The sequence below is a fragment of the Ambystoma mexicanum genome, chromosome 12 (genome assembly GCF_040938575.1).
Source record: "Ambystoma mexicanum isolate Mex_15411 chromosome 12, UKY_AmexF1_1, whole genome shotgun sequence".
NCBI classification, from domain to species: Eukaryota; Metazoa; Chordata; class Amphibia; order Caudata; family Ambystomatidae; genus Ambystoma; species Ambystoma mexicanum.
The window spans coordinates 469,113,333-469,130,758 of NC_090936.1; the positions used below are offsets into that span (position 1 = coordinate 469,113,333).

At 47.0% G+C, this 17,426-nt stretch overlaps 1 protein-coding gene across 1 annotated transcript in view; it reads right to left on the reverse strand.

Moving 5' to 3' along the window:
* The window catches only part of TRIM24 (tripartite motif containing 24), a 1,617,419-nt gene that overhangs the window by 679,332 nt on the left and 920,661 nt on the right, over positions 1-17,426 (reverse strand). The window contains exon 12 of the mRNA XM_069628744.1: positions 190-259. Coding sequence (XP_069484845.1) covers positions 190-259 — 70 coding nt within the window. The remainder of the gene's footprint in view (positions 1-189; positions 260-17,426) is intronic.

The following is a 17,426-nucleotide window of genomic DNA, read 5'->3' on the forward strand; positions in this document are numbered from 1 at the left end:
ACAGGATACCGGTCATAAGTGACTCTATATAGGAAGGCAATATATGACACTAATACCCACCCACCGTTAAAGTTTGCTTACTCAAAAATAGGATATATTAGGGATTATTTTGCAAAAAAGAATTGTATTTTAAATAGGACTGTATAACACAAAGCATGCACTTTGACAATCAGACATTAAAAAGCTCACCTCTCTCTGCTTCCAACACTAGATGAACTGGGTGAGCGCATAGGTGGATGGACACTCGCCATCATGGCTCCTAAATTGGATATAAGTAGAGTGTGTGTCAATTACAGAGTGCCAGGATTAATTTAATACTTGCATTTTAAAGAGTTCAACACAGATCTCATGCATGGGATATTTTAAAAGAGTTCCACCACGGTTAGAATGTCCATGCACAGAAACACAACTTGGTAAAAATGATATTACATTCAAATAATCAGAGGATTAAGCTTGTTCGCCCATGTACGGTACAGACAATAAAACCATACATATAGAAGGCAATGTTTAATTTTTTTATTGGGATACTGGCTGCACTAAGGCAACCATACACAAAAATATATCAAAGCAAACCTCTAAAGGAAAAAAACACACAAATTCACAACATAATTACATCAACGTCATTAATGCTCAATATAGACAAATCATCCTCCATACAACACTCTAATAAAATCTATATAAAAACAAAATATGCAGTTGTTACAACAGTTATCAACTGCATATTTTCTTTTCATAGAGATTTTATTAGGATGCTGTATAGAGGATGATTTATCTATTTATATTGAACATTAATGTGTATGATGTAATTATGTTGTGAATTTTTGTATGTTTTTCCTTATATATACTATTGGACCATAAAGCTGAATATAACCAACTATCGAACATTTACATTCAACTTTACCAGGTAATTTTCAAAAGGCCTGCCCGACAGAGAAGCGTTACAGTAGCAATAGTATTTAAAAAAAAAAAAAACTCTTCTCTTGCAAGACTGCTGAAAAATTCTCTGTTTAAATGAAAGCCATTATGTACATATTTCCATAACGGTACATATCTATACTCCTGAAACATTGTACATTCAATTAAAATATGCTCTTTCATTTGCAGAACGCTTACCTCTTTACACCAATCACATAACCCTTCATCCTTATTTTGAAGCTTAGATCTAATTCGAATTATGTCCCCCGTTAATAATAGATTGTCTAAATCTGAGGAACTGATTACGCTAATAACCATTTGGAAATGCACTCAGGTAAGCAGGGATAGACCAAGGTTTTGTCTAAAACAGATAAATTCTTATAAAGTTTAAAAGACCTTGCTTTTGCCATGGTTTTAACCCAGTCCACTTCACACACACAACTTTTCACATGCCTTGGATTGCTAATCAACTCCCCCCATGTCCTGAAGATAATCTAAAAGAATAGCATCATCAGACTTTTTAAAATTGCTTAACGGGGCATATGTCAACCACAGCATTTCATTTTGCAAGTCTACAAAAAGACTTTCCGGGGATCAACAGCATTCAATACAGTACCAATATTTTCCATTTACAATGAAAGGACATAGAAACAAGACCAAATTCAAAACGTAAAGCAGCGAAAGGTAGACAATCGGTTAGGCCAAGGACTCCTTTCCAAATGTTTGCTTCCACCGTCTCTCAATCTATAGTCTGCTTCATTAAACTAATCTCAATGCCATATATTAAGGCAGGGATAACTTTCGTTTTAGAAGTCCAACAATAGAACAATAGAAAAGCTGCAGAACTGAATATTTATTCTTTTCATCTGCGCTGAGAGTTGGTCAGCCTTCTCCAAAACACGCACCAATACACTAACAATACACTAATGCTTACAGAAGGCCAATTGAGTGGCCCAAGTAGCCGCCTTGCTGATGCCATACCAAGAAACATGTCTCTGAAACGCGACAACTGTGGCCTTCGCTCTGACCCCATGGGCATGAATCCACTCAGGGACTGGTTTGCCCATGGCCGTATACGCCTCCGAAATGGCCTGAATCATCCAACGGAGCATTCGAAGCCTGAGAGGCAGCCGATGGGGAGCCTCCAAAAGTCATGAACAATGCCTCTGAATTCCTGAAGGATTTCATCCAAGAGAGGTAAAACTTGAGGACCCTCTTAAGGTCCAAGAAATGTTGGGATCTCTCTGTCTCTGACCGTGGGTTCGGGAAGAACACAGGCAGGCAGGTCTCAGTCAGATGAAATGGAGAGACCTCCTTGGGCAAGAAGTTTGGGTGAGTGCATAAGATGACGTTTTTGTGAAACATGGCAAAGGGCTTGCGTGAAGACAACACCTGTAGCTCACTAACTCTGCACGCAAATGAGAGCTACCAGTAAAACTGTCTTTAGTGTTACCAAGGAATGTCCACAGAGGCAATCGGCTCAAAAGGCTTAACCTGCAAAGCTGCCAGAACCACATTGAGGTCTCAAACCGGGTGCGGCCTATGCACCGGAGGAAAATGCCTAGACAACCCTTCAAGGTTGGCCTTAACCACTGAGTTAGCCGCCGAAAACACATGCACAGGGGAATTCTTGTAAGCCCCAATGGCCGCAAAATAAGTGTGGCAAGTATCCACCTGAACCCCAGAACAAGCCAGGTGTGCTGAAAAAGCAAGTGCGTCATTCAGTAGACAGGTGACAGGGTCCAGACCCTTGTCACAAGCCCAATGGCATTACCTAGTCCATTTGCTCGTATACTGGGACTGAGTCGAGGGCCTCCTGGCCTGTTGAATGATGTCCCAGTTGTCATCCAAAAATTGAGCATGCTGAAGCCTCAGCTGGTCAGGAACCAGGTCGCCAGCGCCAGCTTGGCCGGGTCCAGATGTTCCACTAACTTGCCCGGCTGCGTCAGGAGGTTGGACGGGATCCTGGGAGCACAACTGCAGCAGATCTGAAAACCAGGGTCTCGAAGTCCAGTGGGGGGCAATCAAGACGAGGCTGCAGCCCACCGAAGCATGGAACTTGCGGAAGGTCCATAGGAACAGAGGGGTGGGCAGGAACACAACACCTGTGGCCATGCCAACAGATGTGGAAGGCGTCTCCCAGTGACGCCCGACCCCGTCCTACCCATGAGGTAAATTGGGGGCACGTGGAATTCCGGGAATTCGAACAAGACCAGGACTGCGAATCCCCAACGCTGGAACATGGGCAACAAGGAGTCGGTGTGCAACTCCCACTCGTAAGTCTTAAACAACAAGCGGCTCAGTTGGTCTGCTTCTGCTTTGCTGTCCCCCGGAAGGTGTATCGCAGAAACCAAAACCCCTTCCATCAGAGACCATTCGCAGATCGATACCACCTCCAGACAGAGGAGGAGGGGGGGGGGGGTACAGTGCCATCCCGATTGATCAGGTAAAACATCTTAATAGAGGTGTCCGCCCTGACCAGAACAGAGCTGTCCCTGATGAGGGGCAGAAACGCCTTGAGGGCCAGCCCCAATGCCCTGAGCTCGAGCAGATTGATATGCAGGAGGGCTTCCGTTCCAGACCATGCACCATGAATTACGTAGCCCTCCTGAGTAGCCCCCCCCACTACCCCCTAAGACCAAAAGTGAGGAATCAGTCGTCACCAGGGTAGGCTCCGGCCAGGTGAAGGGGGCTCCCACTGAAACATTGCCGTCCATCATCCACCAGCGAAGATCAGGCAGGAGGAACGGGGGTATTGGGTTCCTGTCCGACTGAGACCCTGTCTCCTGATCCCAACTGGCCACCAGGTGAAGCTAGAGGCGCCTCATCTTGAGGTGAGCATGCTGTACAGCAATCGGCAGGAGACCATCAGGCCCAGAAGGCGCTGGAACCCCCATCACAAGGTGGTCAAGTTGGCCAGAAAGTGCCATATCGTCTTGCAAAGGGAGAGGATCCTCTTGGGTGCGCGGAGAACCTCTGTGTTCCTACACACCCCTAGGAAGACCCGATCCTGAGAGTTGCACAACTGTGACTTCCTCTGGTAGAGGGAGGACCCCAGCTGAAGAAGAATATCAGCCAAACTCTGGCAGGAGTGCACCACCCCTTCGGGTGACATGGCCTCACCAGTCAGTCGTCCAGATAGGGGTATAGATGATGGCCTTCCAAACAGAGGAGACCTTCCACTGCATTCATCAACTTTGTGAAGACACAAGGGGCTGAGTTCAGGCCGAAAGGCAGCACATTGTACTGACAATGGTATGACAATCGTAAACTGTAGAAACTTTCAATGCGGCTGGTAGATGGGGACATAAAGGTATGCATCCTTGAGGTCCAGGGAACACATCCACTCCTCTGCACACAGATACTCTGCTATATGCACAGGAATAATCATCTAGAAGTGTTCTAGTTGTAAAGACGTATTGAGAAACACCAGGTCCAGGACAGCCTGGTTTTTCTTGGGTACCGCAAAAACCCTGGAGTAGAACCCAGAGCCCCCGTCTGATTGAGGAACCAGTTTTATCCCCTGCATGAGGAGTGAAAGGACCTCCCGTAAAAGAATGGGGACTCGATCTGATGAAGAGGAGGAGCGGATGGTACAGGGAAAGGATGACTGAAGCCTGTGGAGACTACAGATCGGATCCACAGGTTGTTGAAGACGCTTCCAGGTGTCCTGGAAAAGAGCCAAACGGCCCCCACTGGAGAGCTGTGTTCCCTGACCTTGATGTCACGGTTTCTTGGCAACGAAGGCAGAGGAGGGGGAGCGGAAAAACCTTTGCTAAGGCTTCTGTTGCTTTCTACTGTTGTCGCTGGGCGACCTGTCAGGCCTCTGCATACCGCAGTCCCGGTGTCAGGGAGAATTCTCTGTTAAGGCTAATTTCCCAAACCTAGTGAGTCCCCCAGCAGCTTTGCTGGATTTTTTAGGTTTATTTTTTTCTCCTCCTAAGAGTGAGACTCTTTCTCCCACTCTTAGACATGATTGGAGATATCCTTTGACGTTGTAATGTGTTTTATGGGCTATGGGGTCTTTTACTCCATAGGGTTTCATGTGGTTTTTGGTAAGTGTGTTACACAGCACCCTCAGTGCAGTAACACAGGGGTGTCATAGTGACCCCCAAACATAGACTCCATACCCTGGGAGTGACTACTGTCTCCCAGGGCATGTAAAGTCACCATTGACTTTACTAGTCTTAAATTGGGAACAGAACCAGTACAAACCATCATATTGTGGAAGTACTGGTAGGGGTAATTAGATTGCCCCTGGGTCTGTTTTTCAAGGGGGCACTGTGCAGTCCCCCCTCGTTGAGTTTCTGGCTGGTGGCAGTAGTTACCACGCGAAATATTCCACCGGGATTTTCCCATTCATTTTAAACGCACCACTTTTTGGTGCAATGTTAAAGATACCGCCGGGTTAGTTATTTAATATTTATTCCCCGGTTGGGTCTTTTTGCCAGGACTCGGTTTTAAAATGGCATTTGTGTTCGCCTCTGTAACTCCAACCCAAGTCGAGCCCTTTGTTCCACTTTTTGCCGGGCTTCTCCACAGAAGCCTCCAAAAGTGGTGCCAGTCTGTCTGGGTCTACAGGATGTGTGGGAGGGGGGTTTAGGCACCCTGGACTGAGTTGCCTCAGCAACTCAAGTCGCACTCTTGTGTGATTGGCCCAGTGGTGAGCCGCCCGGCTCACCACTTAGCATGTTTGAGTGACAGCTAGGACTGATGAATGGGGGTTTTCTGCACAAAAGCAGGGCTTTGGGGACTGGAACTTCAGAAGTCGCCAAAGGACCAAAGAATCCGAAGAGGGAGAAGCTAAGCCGACCTGCAACGACGACACCACCGGTGGAGCCCTGCTGAACCGCCTCACCACTTCTTCCAACGACAGAGGAGATTTTCATCCCGAAGAGTCTTCTTCCTTTGACTGGTGGGGATAACTAGTTTGCCCGCCTTTTCGCCTTCCCGGATCATCTCGTGGCCGCCTTGCCTGTGCCAAGCACCCCAGCAACCGGAATACCACGTTTTACCACTACCGCCAATGAAAGGGTACTACCTTTTAACCGGAGAACTCCGCGGCTGGTTTCTTCCCTGGCAGTGCAACGACCTTCAGCTTTCCTCCACGTCGAGATCTTCTCTTCCTCTGGACGACGCCGCGACTTACACTCGCTGCCAGGAACAACTGACCCCGCTGGAAGATCCTCTCCACTTTCAAGGTACTGTGTCCGCCTGGCCATCCTCGCGACGGTCTGTGTGGGGTGTCTCTTAAATCCTCAACTTACCACTTGGGTTGGCCCTAGGCTGGCTAACTGAACTTTTCTGAGCTGAACTCATTCCTTTTTGAACTCTCTGCAAGACTTTTCAAGCCTCTTAAACTGTGTGGTCTTGGGTGCATTGGTATTCTACTCTCTCTAAGAGGCAGCCTGGCCTCTGAACTTTTTGCTCACAAGTATGACTTTCCTGCCTTGCTGGGTGCTTCTAAAGGATTAGTGTTGTGTACTTTTCTAATTTCTGCCTTTTCCCTCCCTTTTTTGATCACCTATTAAGAGTGCCATCTTTAGTTAAGCACTCACCTCTGTCTGAAAATAAGTGGTGTTAACTAAGACTTGTCTAATAAGGAATAAGGGATGTATATATATTAATAGTGACTGTGTTTTGAACTTGCTTACATAATAGTGCTGGAGTGTTTCTATAAGTGTGTCTTTAAATAAATAATTATATACTTAGATACCAAAGCTCTGGTCAGTGTTTGCTTGTGCTACTGTATTTTGGTACCTATCTTGTATACTCTACATACTGTCTAACTCTTCTTGAGAGAAGTCTGGCTGCTCAGCCACAGCTACCAGGTAAATCTGGGTGGTACAGACTGCTACCAATTGGGTTTACTGCCAACACCTGTAGTCCTAAGCCTTTTGCAGTGGTCCCTAAGGGAACTGCACAGGTTTCTGCCTAACACCCGGAACCCCTTGAAGCCAGTGAAAGCACAGGGTTGGAATTCAGTCCGGCCCTGAGACTGAGGGAAGGACTTCTGCCATGGTTTTGTCAGAATGGCCAAGGACTTGGCGGTTTGAGTGGAGGTTTTCTTCTTTGTCAACTCGTTATCAGTTGACGAATGAAAGAAGTCCACGCCCTCGAAAAGCAGATCCAGGAGCCGCTCTTGCACGTCAGATGAAAACTCCTCACATCGACACCAAGGCACAGCCATGTGCTGGCTGTGTCGATGTGGGAGACCAAATACTCCATGAGGTCCTGCGCAACATCCAAGGCATCCCCCAGACCGGCCTTGAAGGAAGCTTGCCTTTCCAAAGGGAGGTCAGGCAGAAATTCCCGCCAGAGCTTTTGGTTAGCCACAGCAAAGAGGCCGCCAGCTTGCCACAGATTCAGTCCTGAAATGGCATAACAGCTTTGGCCCAAAGTCTCGAGGACCTTGTCCTCCTTGGAAAGACAGCTGGAGGTGGCTTCTGTGGAAGAAGACGACAAAGACGATGGTTTAGAATATGAGGCCGCAGCCACCACTGAAGAATGCGGCTGCGGATGGGAGGCCTGTTTATCTGGGCATTGGCCCAGGGCTTCTCCAAGACCTCTCTCGCAACCTGCAGGACATCCTTCTGGAGAGGGATGCCAAACCGGATCGTGGTTCTTCCCAAAACCTCTGCTAGTACTCCCGACTCCTGGGGGAGAGGGTTTTATCAGGCAGAGGGGATCCCCCCCCACCCCAAGAACTCCGCCAGACCCTGAAGGCGGCCATGAAAGGCCTTAACAGATGGAGGGTTCATTATCCTGGCCATCGTCGTCGTCATCATCATCATGTCCCACCTCTTTTTATAGACCATGGGGAGTCTGGGCCCTGGGACACATTTGCCGACGGTGTTCCCCTTCAAGTCCAGAGCCGAAGACAGGTCCAACAGCTGTTGTGGAGGAGGCTTATGTGGTACAGGAGGTGGTGGAGGGGTCTGAAAAACCAGTAGGGCATGGACTAGGGGAGGGATTGGCACTGGAACCGGCAGCTCTGGAGGAACGGGAGGAGGACCAAGAGGAGGGGCCTGGGGAGGCACGACCTGCAGGATCACCTTCAATGTATCCTTTAAGAGCCCAGTCATCTGATGGGAATGCATGAGGAGAGGAAACGCTCAAAGAAGCGGTCCTCGCTAGCCGCCGGGTCCCTAGTGGCCCAGCCCTCTGACGGGCTTGGTCTTCGCTCCTGGTCAAAGCGCTTAGGCATGGGGTAGATGTACCCCCAAGGAGACCAGATGCCTGTACCGTACAATCCGCTGCCGCTTCTAGAGGGAAGGGGACTGGGATGTTCCTGCAAAGCCACTTCAATGGGCATAAGCATGGGCGGGCCCCGAGTTGAATCCAAGATGGCCGCCAGTCTGGCAGGCTCTGCAATGTGTCTCTCCGACATTTTGAAGCCTTCCGCCACGACCTGGAAGGGAGGGCGCGAAGGCCCTGACCCACGAGAGGCCTCAGAAATGGGAGGATACAGCTTGGGTTTTGTACCCGAAGCAGAAGCATCGAACTCGAGATCACTCTGGTAGGCGCTTAGCCCTCGGCCGGCTGCCAGTAGTTGTAACGCCCAGACTCATGACCTTGGAGCGAGCTCTGGTAGGCTGGACGCCCTCGGCACCTGTGCTGGTAGCCGTGCTGGATCATGTCGAGGACTGACTCTTGGAGGTGGCACCCAATGATCCCTTAACCTTTGGTGTTGAAGAAGAGGACACACTTGATCACCCTTCCCAGGGACAGCCTCCGGTCTGCCCCCGGAGCTCTCCGGATGAGCAACCAGGCCCCTCAGTTTGGGAGCCGGTAGCCTTAAGAGGCCTTGGGCCTGTCAGAACCTGAATCTGAGGAACCCTTGTCTGTGGAAGCCCTGGGGAAGGAGTTGCCACGGTGAGGAACTGTGCTGAGCAGAGGTCTTGAGAGGTCCTGGAGATGAAGTCCTTAAGGTGGGGCGGAAGAGAAGTGTGGAAGTTCTCCCTTCACTACGGCAACCAATTCTTGAAAGCTCTGTGAGCGAGAGCGGTGCAAGCTGAACACACGTCCCACCGGTGTTTGAGCTCCAGACACTCAAGACAGAGTGCATGGGGGTCCGAGGCCAGGAACGAGCAGTCACATAAGGCACATCTTGTGACTCCTCCTGCAGTTAGCATGTGCCTGTGGAGGCGAGGCGCCAAAGGGAGTTTAAATAAGATTTAAAAAACAAAAACAGGGAACACGCGGAAAGTTAAAGTCTCAGCGCTGGCTGTTGGGTCCGACACCATTTAAAGGGGAAGCTCAATTTTTCACTGTCAAAGGTTCTCGTACCGTCCCCATGTTGGGGGATGCCCACAAGGTTGAGGATGGATGAAAGGGGACAGGATGTATGAATTGTTAAGTGACCAAGAGCCTTTAAAGGTTGGAATAGGTATCTGCCTCTCTATATAAGAACTTCAAATGTTTTTCCCAGGTTCCTTCTGTGTTGGGATCAGTTTGGACTATATAATGGGGTTTTAAACGATCGTTAATCACTGCCGGGGAGTTTTTCCCAGAGAGAAGTTTGAACATTTTTTTCACCATCCTTTTGTAGTTAGGTAAGCCTATAGCATTTAAACAAAGGCCCATCCTGGGTAAGCTATGAAGTGATTTTCGCAGCAGTTTCATTAATGTATGAACTACAGCATCAAAAGAATGGGAACCAGTCTCAAGTTCTCCAAGTTCGAGTTGATAAAAAAAAATCTTGAATCCTTCGATTACACTTCTGAATGTTGCCTTCCTTCCTTACCACTCTATTACCACTTGCCTTTACCACTATATTACCATAATCACTGTTTACATCACCAATCACATTATAGCCAAATTTAGCAATTAATAAATTGTGGTCACTCAGGGATGGTTCCATCATTTTCAGTTCTCAGCAAAAATCCATAAGCAATGCGGACATAAGGTTATCAATGCAAGAGGTCTTACCTCCATGTTGGGTGCACTGGCACATGACACTTAACACATCCGTTAGCTATTTTTTAATTCCAATTTTCAAAAAAAGCTCACCACCTTTTACCATCAATGAAGGTTCTTTTCTTACTTTTGACACACAGTTCCTTATAAGAGACCATCCAGTGCATTATGGGTGCATTCCGCGTTAAATCCCCAGTAATCACGATAAGCTAGCCTTAACCTCTCACCCAAAAATCCCTCACACACGACAATTTAGACAGAAAGGATACCAAGCTGGAGTACAAGGTATTCCAATATACATTAATCAACCAGTTGGCAAAATTCTATTTTTTAAGGAGGAGTTTTATCGCAAGAGTACCATAAATCTGATCAACGACAATCTCATATTTCGTCAGTATTACATTGTTTATTGTGAAAATTGGACTGCCTGACGTTCTACTGCCAAGGCCAGTAGTGGCCAACTGTTGGATGACAGTATATCAATCCATACTAATATGCTTAGTCAGTCTTCTTTGTCTGGACGGACGGCGAACGAGGAGGAAGGATTAGCTCTTCCTGGCTGCAGGAGACCAAGGAATCAGGAGTGAGCTTTGTGGAGAGACAGATGGGAGCTGTGTTTAGGGCTCTCTATTGTCTATCAAATCAGTCCTGTTTGAGGGCGCTGAAGAGGGATGTGCCATGGTGACCAGGCCATCCTCCCAAAAATCTTCATGGAGCAGAATGGATATTTTGGACTTCCTTTGATGTTCTCTCCGTTGATATAGGAGACTTTCCTTTTGTTGCTCCTCTGGAGTGAGGCCGAAAATCTTGGATGCTCTTCCCATGAGCACATGGGAAGTCACCCACCTTGGGGGGAAATCCCTAATCGTGGCTTCGTCTGGTTAGCCATCTGCTAGAACAAAGTCATCAAATTCTTCTGTGAGATATGTATGAAGGGAAGCCACATCGTCCTGTGGGTTATGATAGGTGTCAATGTTTGGTAACTGCAGAGGTCTCGTCAGACGCCCTTCCTCCCTTGAGGGGCGATGTGGGGCAGGGGTGCCTCGAGAGCACTAATTACATGAGTCTGGGGCTGGCGAAGGATCAGGTAGCCTCTGTGAGGCAGGTCTTGGTGGAGGCTGATTGAGATCTTAGAAGGGAGAACATTGAGGAGATATGACGCACTCCTCAGCACCTTGATCTTCATCGGAAGATGAAAAGGGTGGATGTATCACTATTGTTAGTTGCATAGGAACCCCCAATCCCTAGCAGAGGGTATGAAGGGCATAAGCGTGGACATGATGCTAGCACAGGCACTAGTGTAAGGGTTGTCAACTAGGTGGAATAACACGCTGATGGTGCAGTGGTTGAGACAGATTTTGTCATGGATGGTGCTGTCATGGATTTTGTCGTCAATTATGTCCTTGATTCAATCGTCGACAGCGAGGTTGTTGATGCCGTTGAGTTAGTCGTTGACGGAGTCAGTTGGCTTTGTAGATGAAGCAGATTACGATTTTTCTGCCTAGGGGGCTGTCGTCTACTGCTTGGGGGTAGAAGACGATGGTGTAACTGCCTTGGAAGACTGTTATCTTCGTGGGTGGCAACAGAAAGATGTGATGCCGCATGTGCAGATGCCAGCGGGCGTGACGAAGGGGCTGGCATCCCTTTATTCCTCGATGTGGATAGGGCACCAACCTTAGATGGAGATTTCTCTGTCGGTTTCGGCGACAGTCTCAGCCTGTCTCTGGACGCTTCCTTGTCCGTTTTTCATGCTGGAAGGCTGCTCATGCGAGCTTGACCTCGTACTAGTGGTGGTTCGCTCGGTCGTTCTACCCTGCCGAAGTGAGGCATGACTCCGTACTGAAGCAGAGTCAGAGGCCCCACCAGCATCTTCGAGCCACGCTATGAGTCGTCCGTGTCGGTCACGAAGAGTCTAGTTTGAGGAAGACTGACAGAGGTTGCATTCTGTGATGACATGATGCAGACAGTACAAGCAGTCATTATGTAGGGCGTTGATAGATTTGTATTTATATAGCGCTTTACTCCAAGGTGCTTTACAGTTTAACAACAAGAATACACAAAACACAGAACAGTAGATGCAAACAATATACATGAATTAGACCAAAAAACAGTATGTAGAACAATTTGCATGTGAGAAGGAGGAGAAGGGGAGGGAGATGGGGAAGGAAGGGTGAGGGAGAGAGATTAGGGAGTAAATTACATAGCAGGAAGAGAGATCACAGGGAGGAAGGGGGAGAGTGGATAGAGCTGAGATGGGGGTAATAGAGTGAGAGAGATAGAAAGAAAGGGAGAGAGAGAATAGGGTGTCAGGGGGGTGGAATGAAGAAGTGATTTCAAGGAGGAACAAAATGAAGAATAGGTGGGGATGGAGCAGATGGAAAGAGGCAGGGAGTTCCAGTGTAAAGGGGCAAGGAGCTGAAAGGAGCGGAAACGAGAAGAGGCACAAGAGGGTGGGGGAACAGAAAATAAGAAGAGATCAGCGGAGCGAAGGTAGCGAGAGGGAGTGTGGAATGAGAGGAGAGAGGAGAGATATGGAGGGGCAAGGTCATGGAGAGATTTAAAGACAAGACAAAGGAAGTGAAATTTAAGTTGGGAGTGGAAAGGAAGCCAGCCTAGGTTGGAAAGTGAGTAAGAGATGGAGTCAAGGGGAGAGAGAAGGCAAAGGGTGCGGATAGCAGAATGGTAGATGGATTTGAGGGGGGCAAAGTGGGAGGCAGGGAGACCAAGGAAGAGGGAATAACAATAGAAGAGGCGAGAGAAGATGAGGAGATTAAATGTTTGGTAGCATGAAAGGGGAGAAAGGAACGGACTTTACCGATGTTAAAGAGGTGGTAGCGACATGCACGAGAAGTAAGGGATATATGATGGGAAAAAGAGGGAAGGATCGAGGTAAATGTCTAGGTTGCGAGCATGGGTGGAAATGGGAAGGATAGAAGGGGGGAAATGAATGGAAGGAAGGCGTCTGGGGGGAGGAAGTGTGTTAGAGGGAAAGAATAGTACTTCAGTTTTATCAGTGTTAAGACAAAGATAGTGAGATGACATCCAGTTTTTAATGGCGGTAAGACAGGAAGAGAGCTTTAGATGTAGATCAGGTGTAAAGGAAGAGAAGATATATAGCTGGGTGTCATCAGCGTAGAAATGGTGAGAGATTCAGAAGAAAGAGGCGATAGGGGCAAGGAGTGAAATGTAAAGAGAATAGTAAGGGACCCAGGACAGAGCCTTGGGGAACACCATGGTCCAAAGGGAATAGACGTTATTTAGGTCGCAGTTAAGCGGTGAGACGCGTCTGACCCCGGGCACCGCTCCCATTGTCTGCGGATGTCAACGAGTCGTCGAAAGTTGTTAATTTAAAGTAGATAAGATATTTATAAGAATTTCTCTAGTAAGTAGAAGAGAGATTTTTGAGGACTCCCAACACCAACGTACCATTAGAAATCTGAAGATGGCTAACATGGGTGAAGCTAAGGGAGCCTTTCATATTGGCTGTGGGCAGTATGACCCAAAAGTGACTATACTAGAGCACAACATTAACTGAAGTTTACAGTTTAAGTTTAGTTGTTACCGAGGATTCCCAGCCCGACAACAGTGAATATTCACAGCATGTGAATCTATGAAAGATCCAATGCTAGAGAACCCCTAAGTCGCAATGGTTCTATTTCTGTCATCACTGTTATTTATCACCTTTGATACAGAGTCCAACTGGACATCTGTTCTATCATCAATGAAATCCACCCTGTCAAGGTCTTTTGAAGTGTGCAAGCGTAATTGGGGAATTTCATGAAATAGTCTGAACACATTGCTTCGATTCAACAAGATTTCGGTGTCTGACTGTACATTTCGCTGCAATAAAAATCTTGCGGGAATATCATTTGTCAGGTACGTCAAGTTCGTTAAAACTGGAGACAGCCCCAGGGGATGGGACTAGTGGGGCCACATATAAGCCCTTTGAGAATTCCTGGGCAGTCTGTTGATCACGTTGCACATTTAGTCTACTTGCAGTCACCCACACCTCACGTTTACACTGAGGTAACGTCACAGGATCCCCAGTAGAATGTTTTTACTTTGAGATAGCAGCTGCAGATGGCGCAGTACTAGAAGCAGATAGAAAAGAGTCTCTCTGAACCCCAATGTCCACTTTCAAGCTTGATCCTGCTACAAGCACCCTTCATTGGTAAAAGGGGGACCTTGGCTGACATTGTTGGCAAGGCTACTTCCTCGATTCTGTACAGCAGTAAAAATTGGAGGACCACTGCACTGCCTTCACATCAAGTCCATTCAGGTCTATTTTCACCACACCAGTTTGTCCTGTTCGCGCTAAATCACACTATCACCACACCGCACCAGACTCTCTTGCATGGCGCCATCCTTGGCCCACAATATGTTGGTGGCTTTTTAAGGGAAATTTAGGTTTAAGAAATTTCCTTGAAATGGCCTTCCGTCCCTTTTTAGTCCTTCATATTTTTAGATTTTTTCCCACCACCACTAACTATGATAGGAGCAAGGGGCGTGCTGCCAAACAAGGATAGAGCAGTATACTTCACCTGATAAATCCTACTGCCAGATTTTTCATGGTGGACTATATATCCTCCAAGTTAATTTTAATATCACTCAATTTTAGGGTGTGAGTGGTCAGCTCTAATTCAATGTCGTATAAAGTCTTGAAAGAGCTTAAAACAATGTTCAGCGCTGGCATTTCCAGCGCTGTTAACCTGCCCTGGTTATCAAGTTCTCCAACATTATGCTGGAGACCTTGCTGCAGTGACGGTGGACCAGTCACGTTCTCACCTGTGGCAGAGAGATTGATGCTGGACAGATGTTCAGTTAGAAAAGATGGCAAAGCCTTGACTTCAATTTGGGAATTTAGATACACACTTTCACTGACAGCATCCTGATTTTGCTGTATAACTTGCAGGCCCTGTGCCGCCTCCATATCCAGAAGACTCTGGTCACTAATACAATTCTGACACTCCACTTTGCACTGCCTACCCTTCGCAGCACGTCTCAGCTCAGTAGTTGTGCTCGGGGCAGAACTTAAACCAGACAACCTATACAGATCTTCCATCTTTCTCTTCATATTCATTTTGAAATTTTCTGAGGTGCTTCCACCCCTTTCTCACTCAGTGGGGGTAAAACACCATTTCGTTTGTTGCTACTTACAATGGGCCTTAGTGAGAGTAACTGACTTCAAAGAAATCACCTCTTGTGACCGTATCTGTATTTGCACCTCTTGAGGTGATGCCCTCGAAAGAATCTGAACATATTCTGCAAGAATATTCCGAGAAGCTGAGCAAATTACTTATTTTCAGGAACCCTGATTCTCCGACATACCCACAGCAATCCCTAGTATCTCAGGAATTCTCCTTTGTTGCTCATCTTGCTGAGCAACAAGCATCATATTCTCTGTATTATGGATCGCCGAATGGATGACTGAATGCCCTTTACCTTCCTCCAACTGAGGGCCATCCACACCAAACGATTCCCTTACAATAGGGACAGATGTAGAAGGTGGATGCTCAGATTCAATAGGCAATTGCTCAGTAAGTTCAATAGAGACCACATGAAATACCTTGTTTAATGCTTCAATGCCGTTAACGTCAGGATTATTGCTCACATTAATAAAATCCAAGATTGGCAGTTGTGTCAAAAACGTTGTCCGCTGTGAATTTAACAACCAAACGTTGACTTACTCTGTAAAAGTGGCTACATTCTGAGATATCCCTATAGTCCAAAGACCCAGACCTTAAAAGTCAACTTGAGCATTTGAGTTGAGAGACTACAAGAAATAGTGAAAGCAACACTATTACATGTAAAAGTCTTTTATCCCAATAAAACTCTGCTCAAATGACTAACCCTAGAGGAAACTGTTCCTCAGAATGTATGTGGCATCCCAGACATTTTCATAACTGTTTTGCTTGATTGTATGTCACTAGAAATATGCTTTAGCAACCAATTTAGGCTGCATTTATGTTCCTTCTTTCTTTGTCTACGGAATTTTGGCACTGAGAACTTAAAGTGAAACATGGTTATACTTTATTTAATTCTTTTTCCACACTGTATATGTGTGTCACTGTAAATGTTTCACTACTGCATTATACACTTGTACTATATAACTTGTTTTTGCAACACACTTATGTTGTATATGGTCATTTGTCTCCAGTTTGGTACATATAGGGCCCAAATTAATAGAGACGTGGTCCAAACTGTAGAAGCAGACATAGACTTTGACCAACACAAAGAAACGTGACGAGTTCTTCAGTAGTTTCTTTGTCTAACATTTAGTGACGATTTAAACAAGGACAAGGCAGGAACAAGTTTGTGCCCCCACTAATGTAAGGAGGGCCTTTTTCAAATCTATACAATGGGAAAGGGGACAACCTTTTTCTTTGTTGGCATATTTACTTCGTAAGCTGTACACCCTTCCCCTCATTAACAACAAAACTGTACTACTGTATTCTTTAGAGCGCCACACTGCAACCTGTCAAGTTGCGCAGGACAAGGAACAAGTTACTTACCTGTAACTATTGTTCTCCAGGATGGGTCTGGCATGGATTCCCATGCTCATGAATATTCCCTGTCGTCAGGCTGGGAGTCCTTGGTAAAAGAAAAAACTTTCACTTTCAACTACAAACCGTCTTTCTCCTTTAAACCTATCAATGTCCTCTGGGTCATACTGCCCCCATCCAATGACAGTCATTTCCCTAAGCACCTCCCCTGGCAGCCATCTTCAGATTTGGTAAGCACAGAAAGTGGCAGTATGACCAGAAGAGCCGCAGAGGGGACGGCGAGAGGGTTTGCATGTGAATCCATGCCAGACCCATGCTGGAGAACAATAGTTACAGGTAAGTAACTTGTTCCTTCTCCAGCATGGGGACTGGCATGGATTCACATGCTCATGAATAACGAATACACACCAATACAACATTACACAACCATGGGAGGTGGCAAGGCTCAACAGATGCAATTACTCTTACCTCTGGAACAGACTCACCTCAAGCAAACAGGTTGCGTAGCACTGCTTGGCCGACTCTGGACTCCTCCCTGGAATCCCTGTTGACGCAGTAGAATTTTGTGAAGGTGTGCGTGGACCTCTACGTAGCAGTCCAGCAGGGCACACCAAACAGAAAAGCAGTTGTTGTAGCGATCGCTCTGGTGGAGTGGGCTCTCGGACAGCAGTTGGTTTGCCAAGCAATGACAATGCATGATGCAGCTGGAGAGCCACCTTGAGATTGAAGCCTTGGACAAGGCCTTCCCATAAATCACAAGACCAAAGTTCACAGTTGTGAAGTCTTCTGAAAGCTCTTTGTGCGTGTCACGTAGAACTTTAAGGCACAAGCAACGTTCAGCAAATGCAAGGCCCTTTCAGCCGGTGACATAGGTTTTGGGGGAAAAAAACAGGCAACACCAAGGGCTCGTTGAGGTGGAATTCCCATGGAACCTTCAGCATGAAAGAGGGGTGCGTCCGCAGCAGCACCCTCGATTCGTGGAAAGTCAGCTATGGTTGCTTGCAGGATAGGGTCTGGATCTCGCCCACCATTTTGGCAGAGGTGATGGCCACAAGGAAAGCCGTTTGCCACAAGAGGGTCCTGATGTAT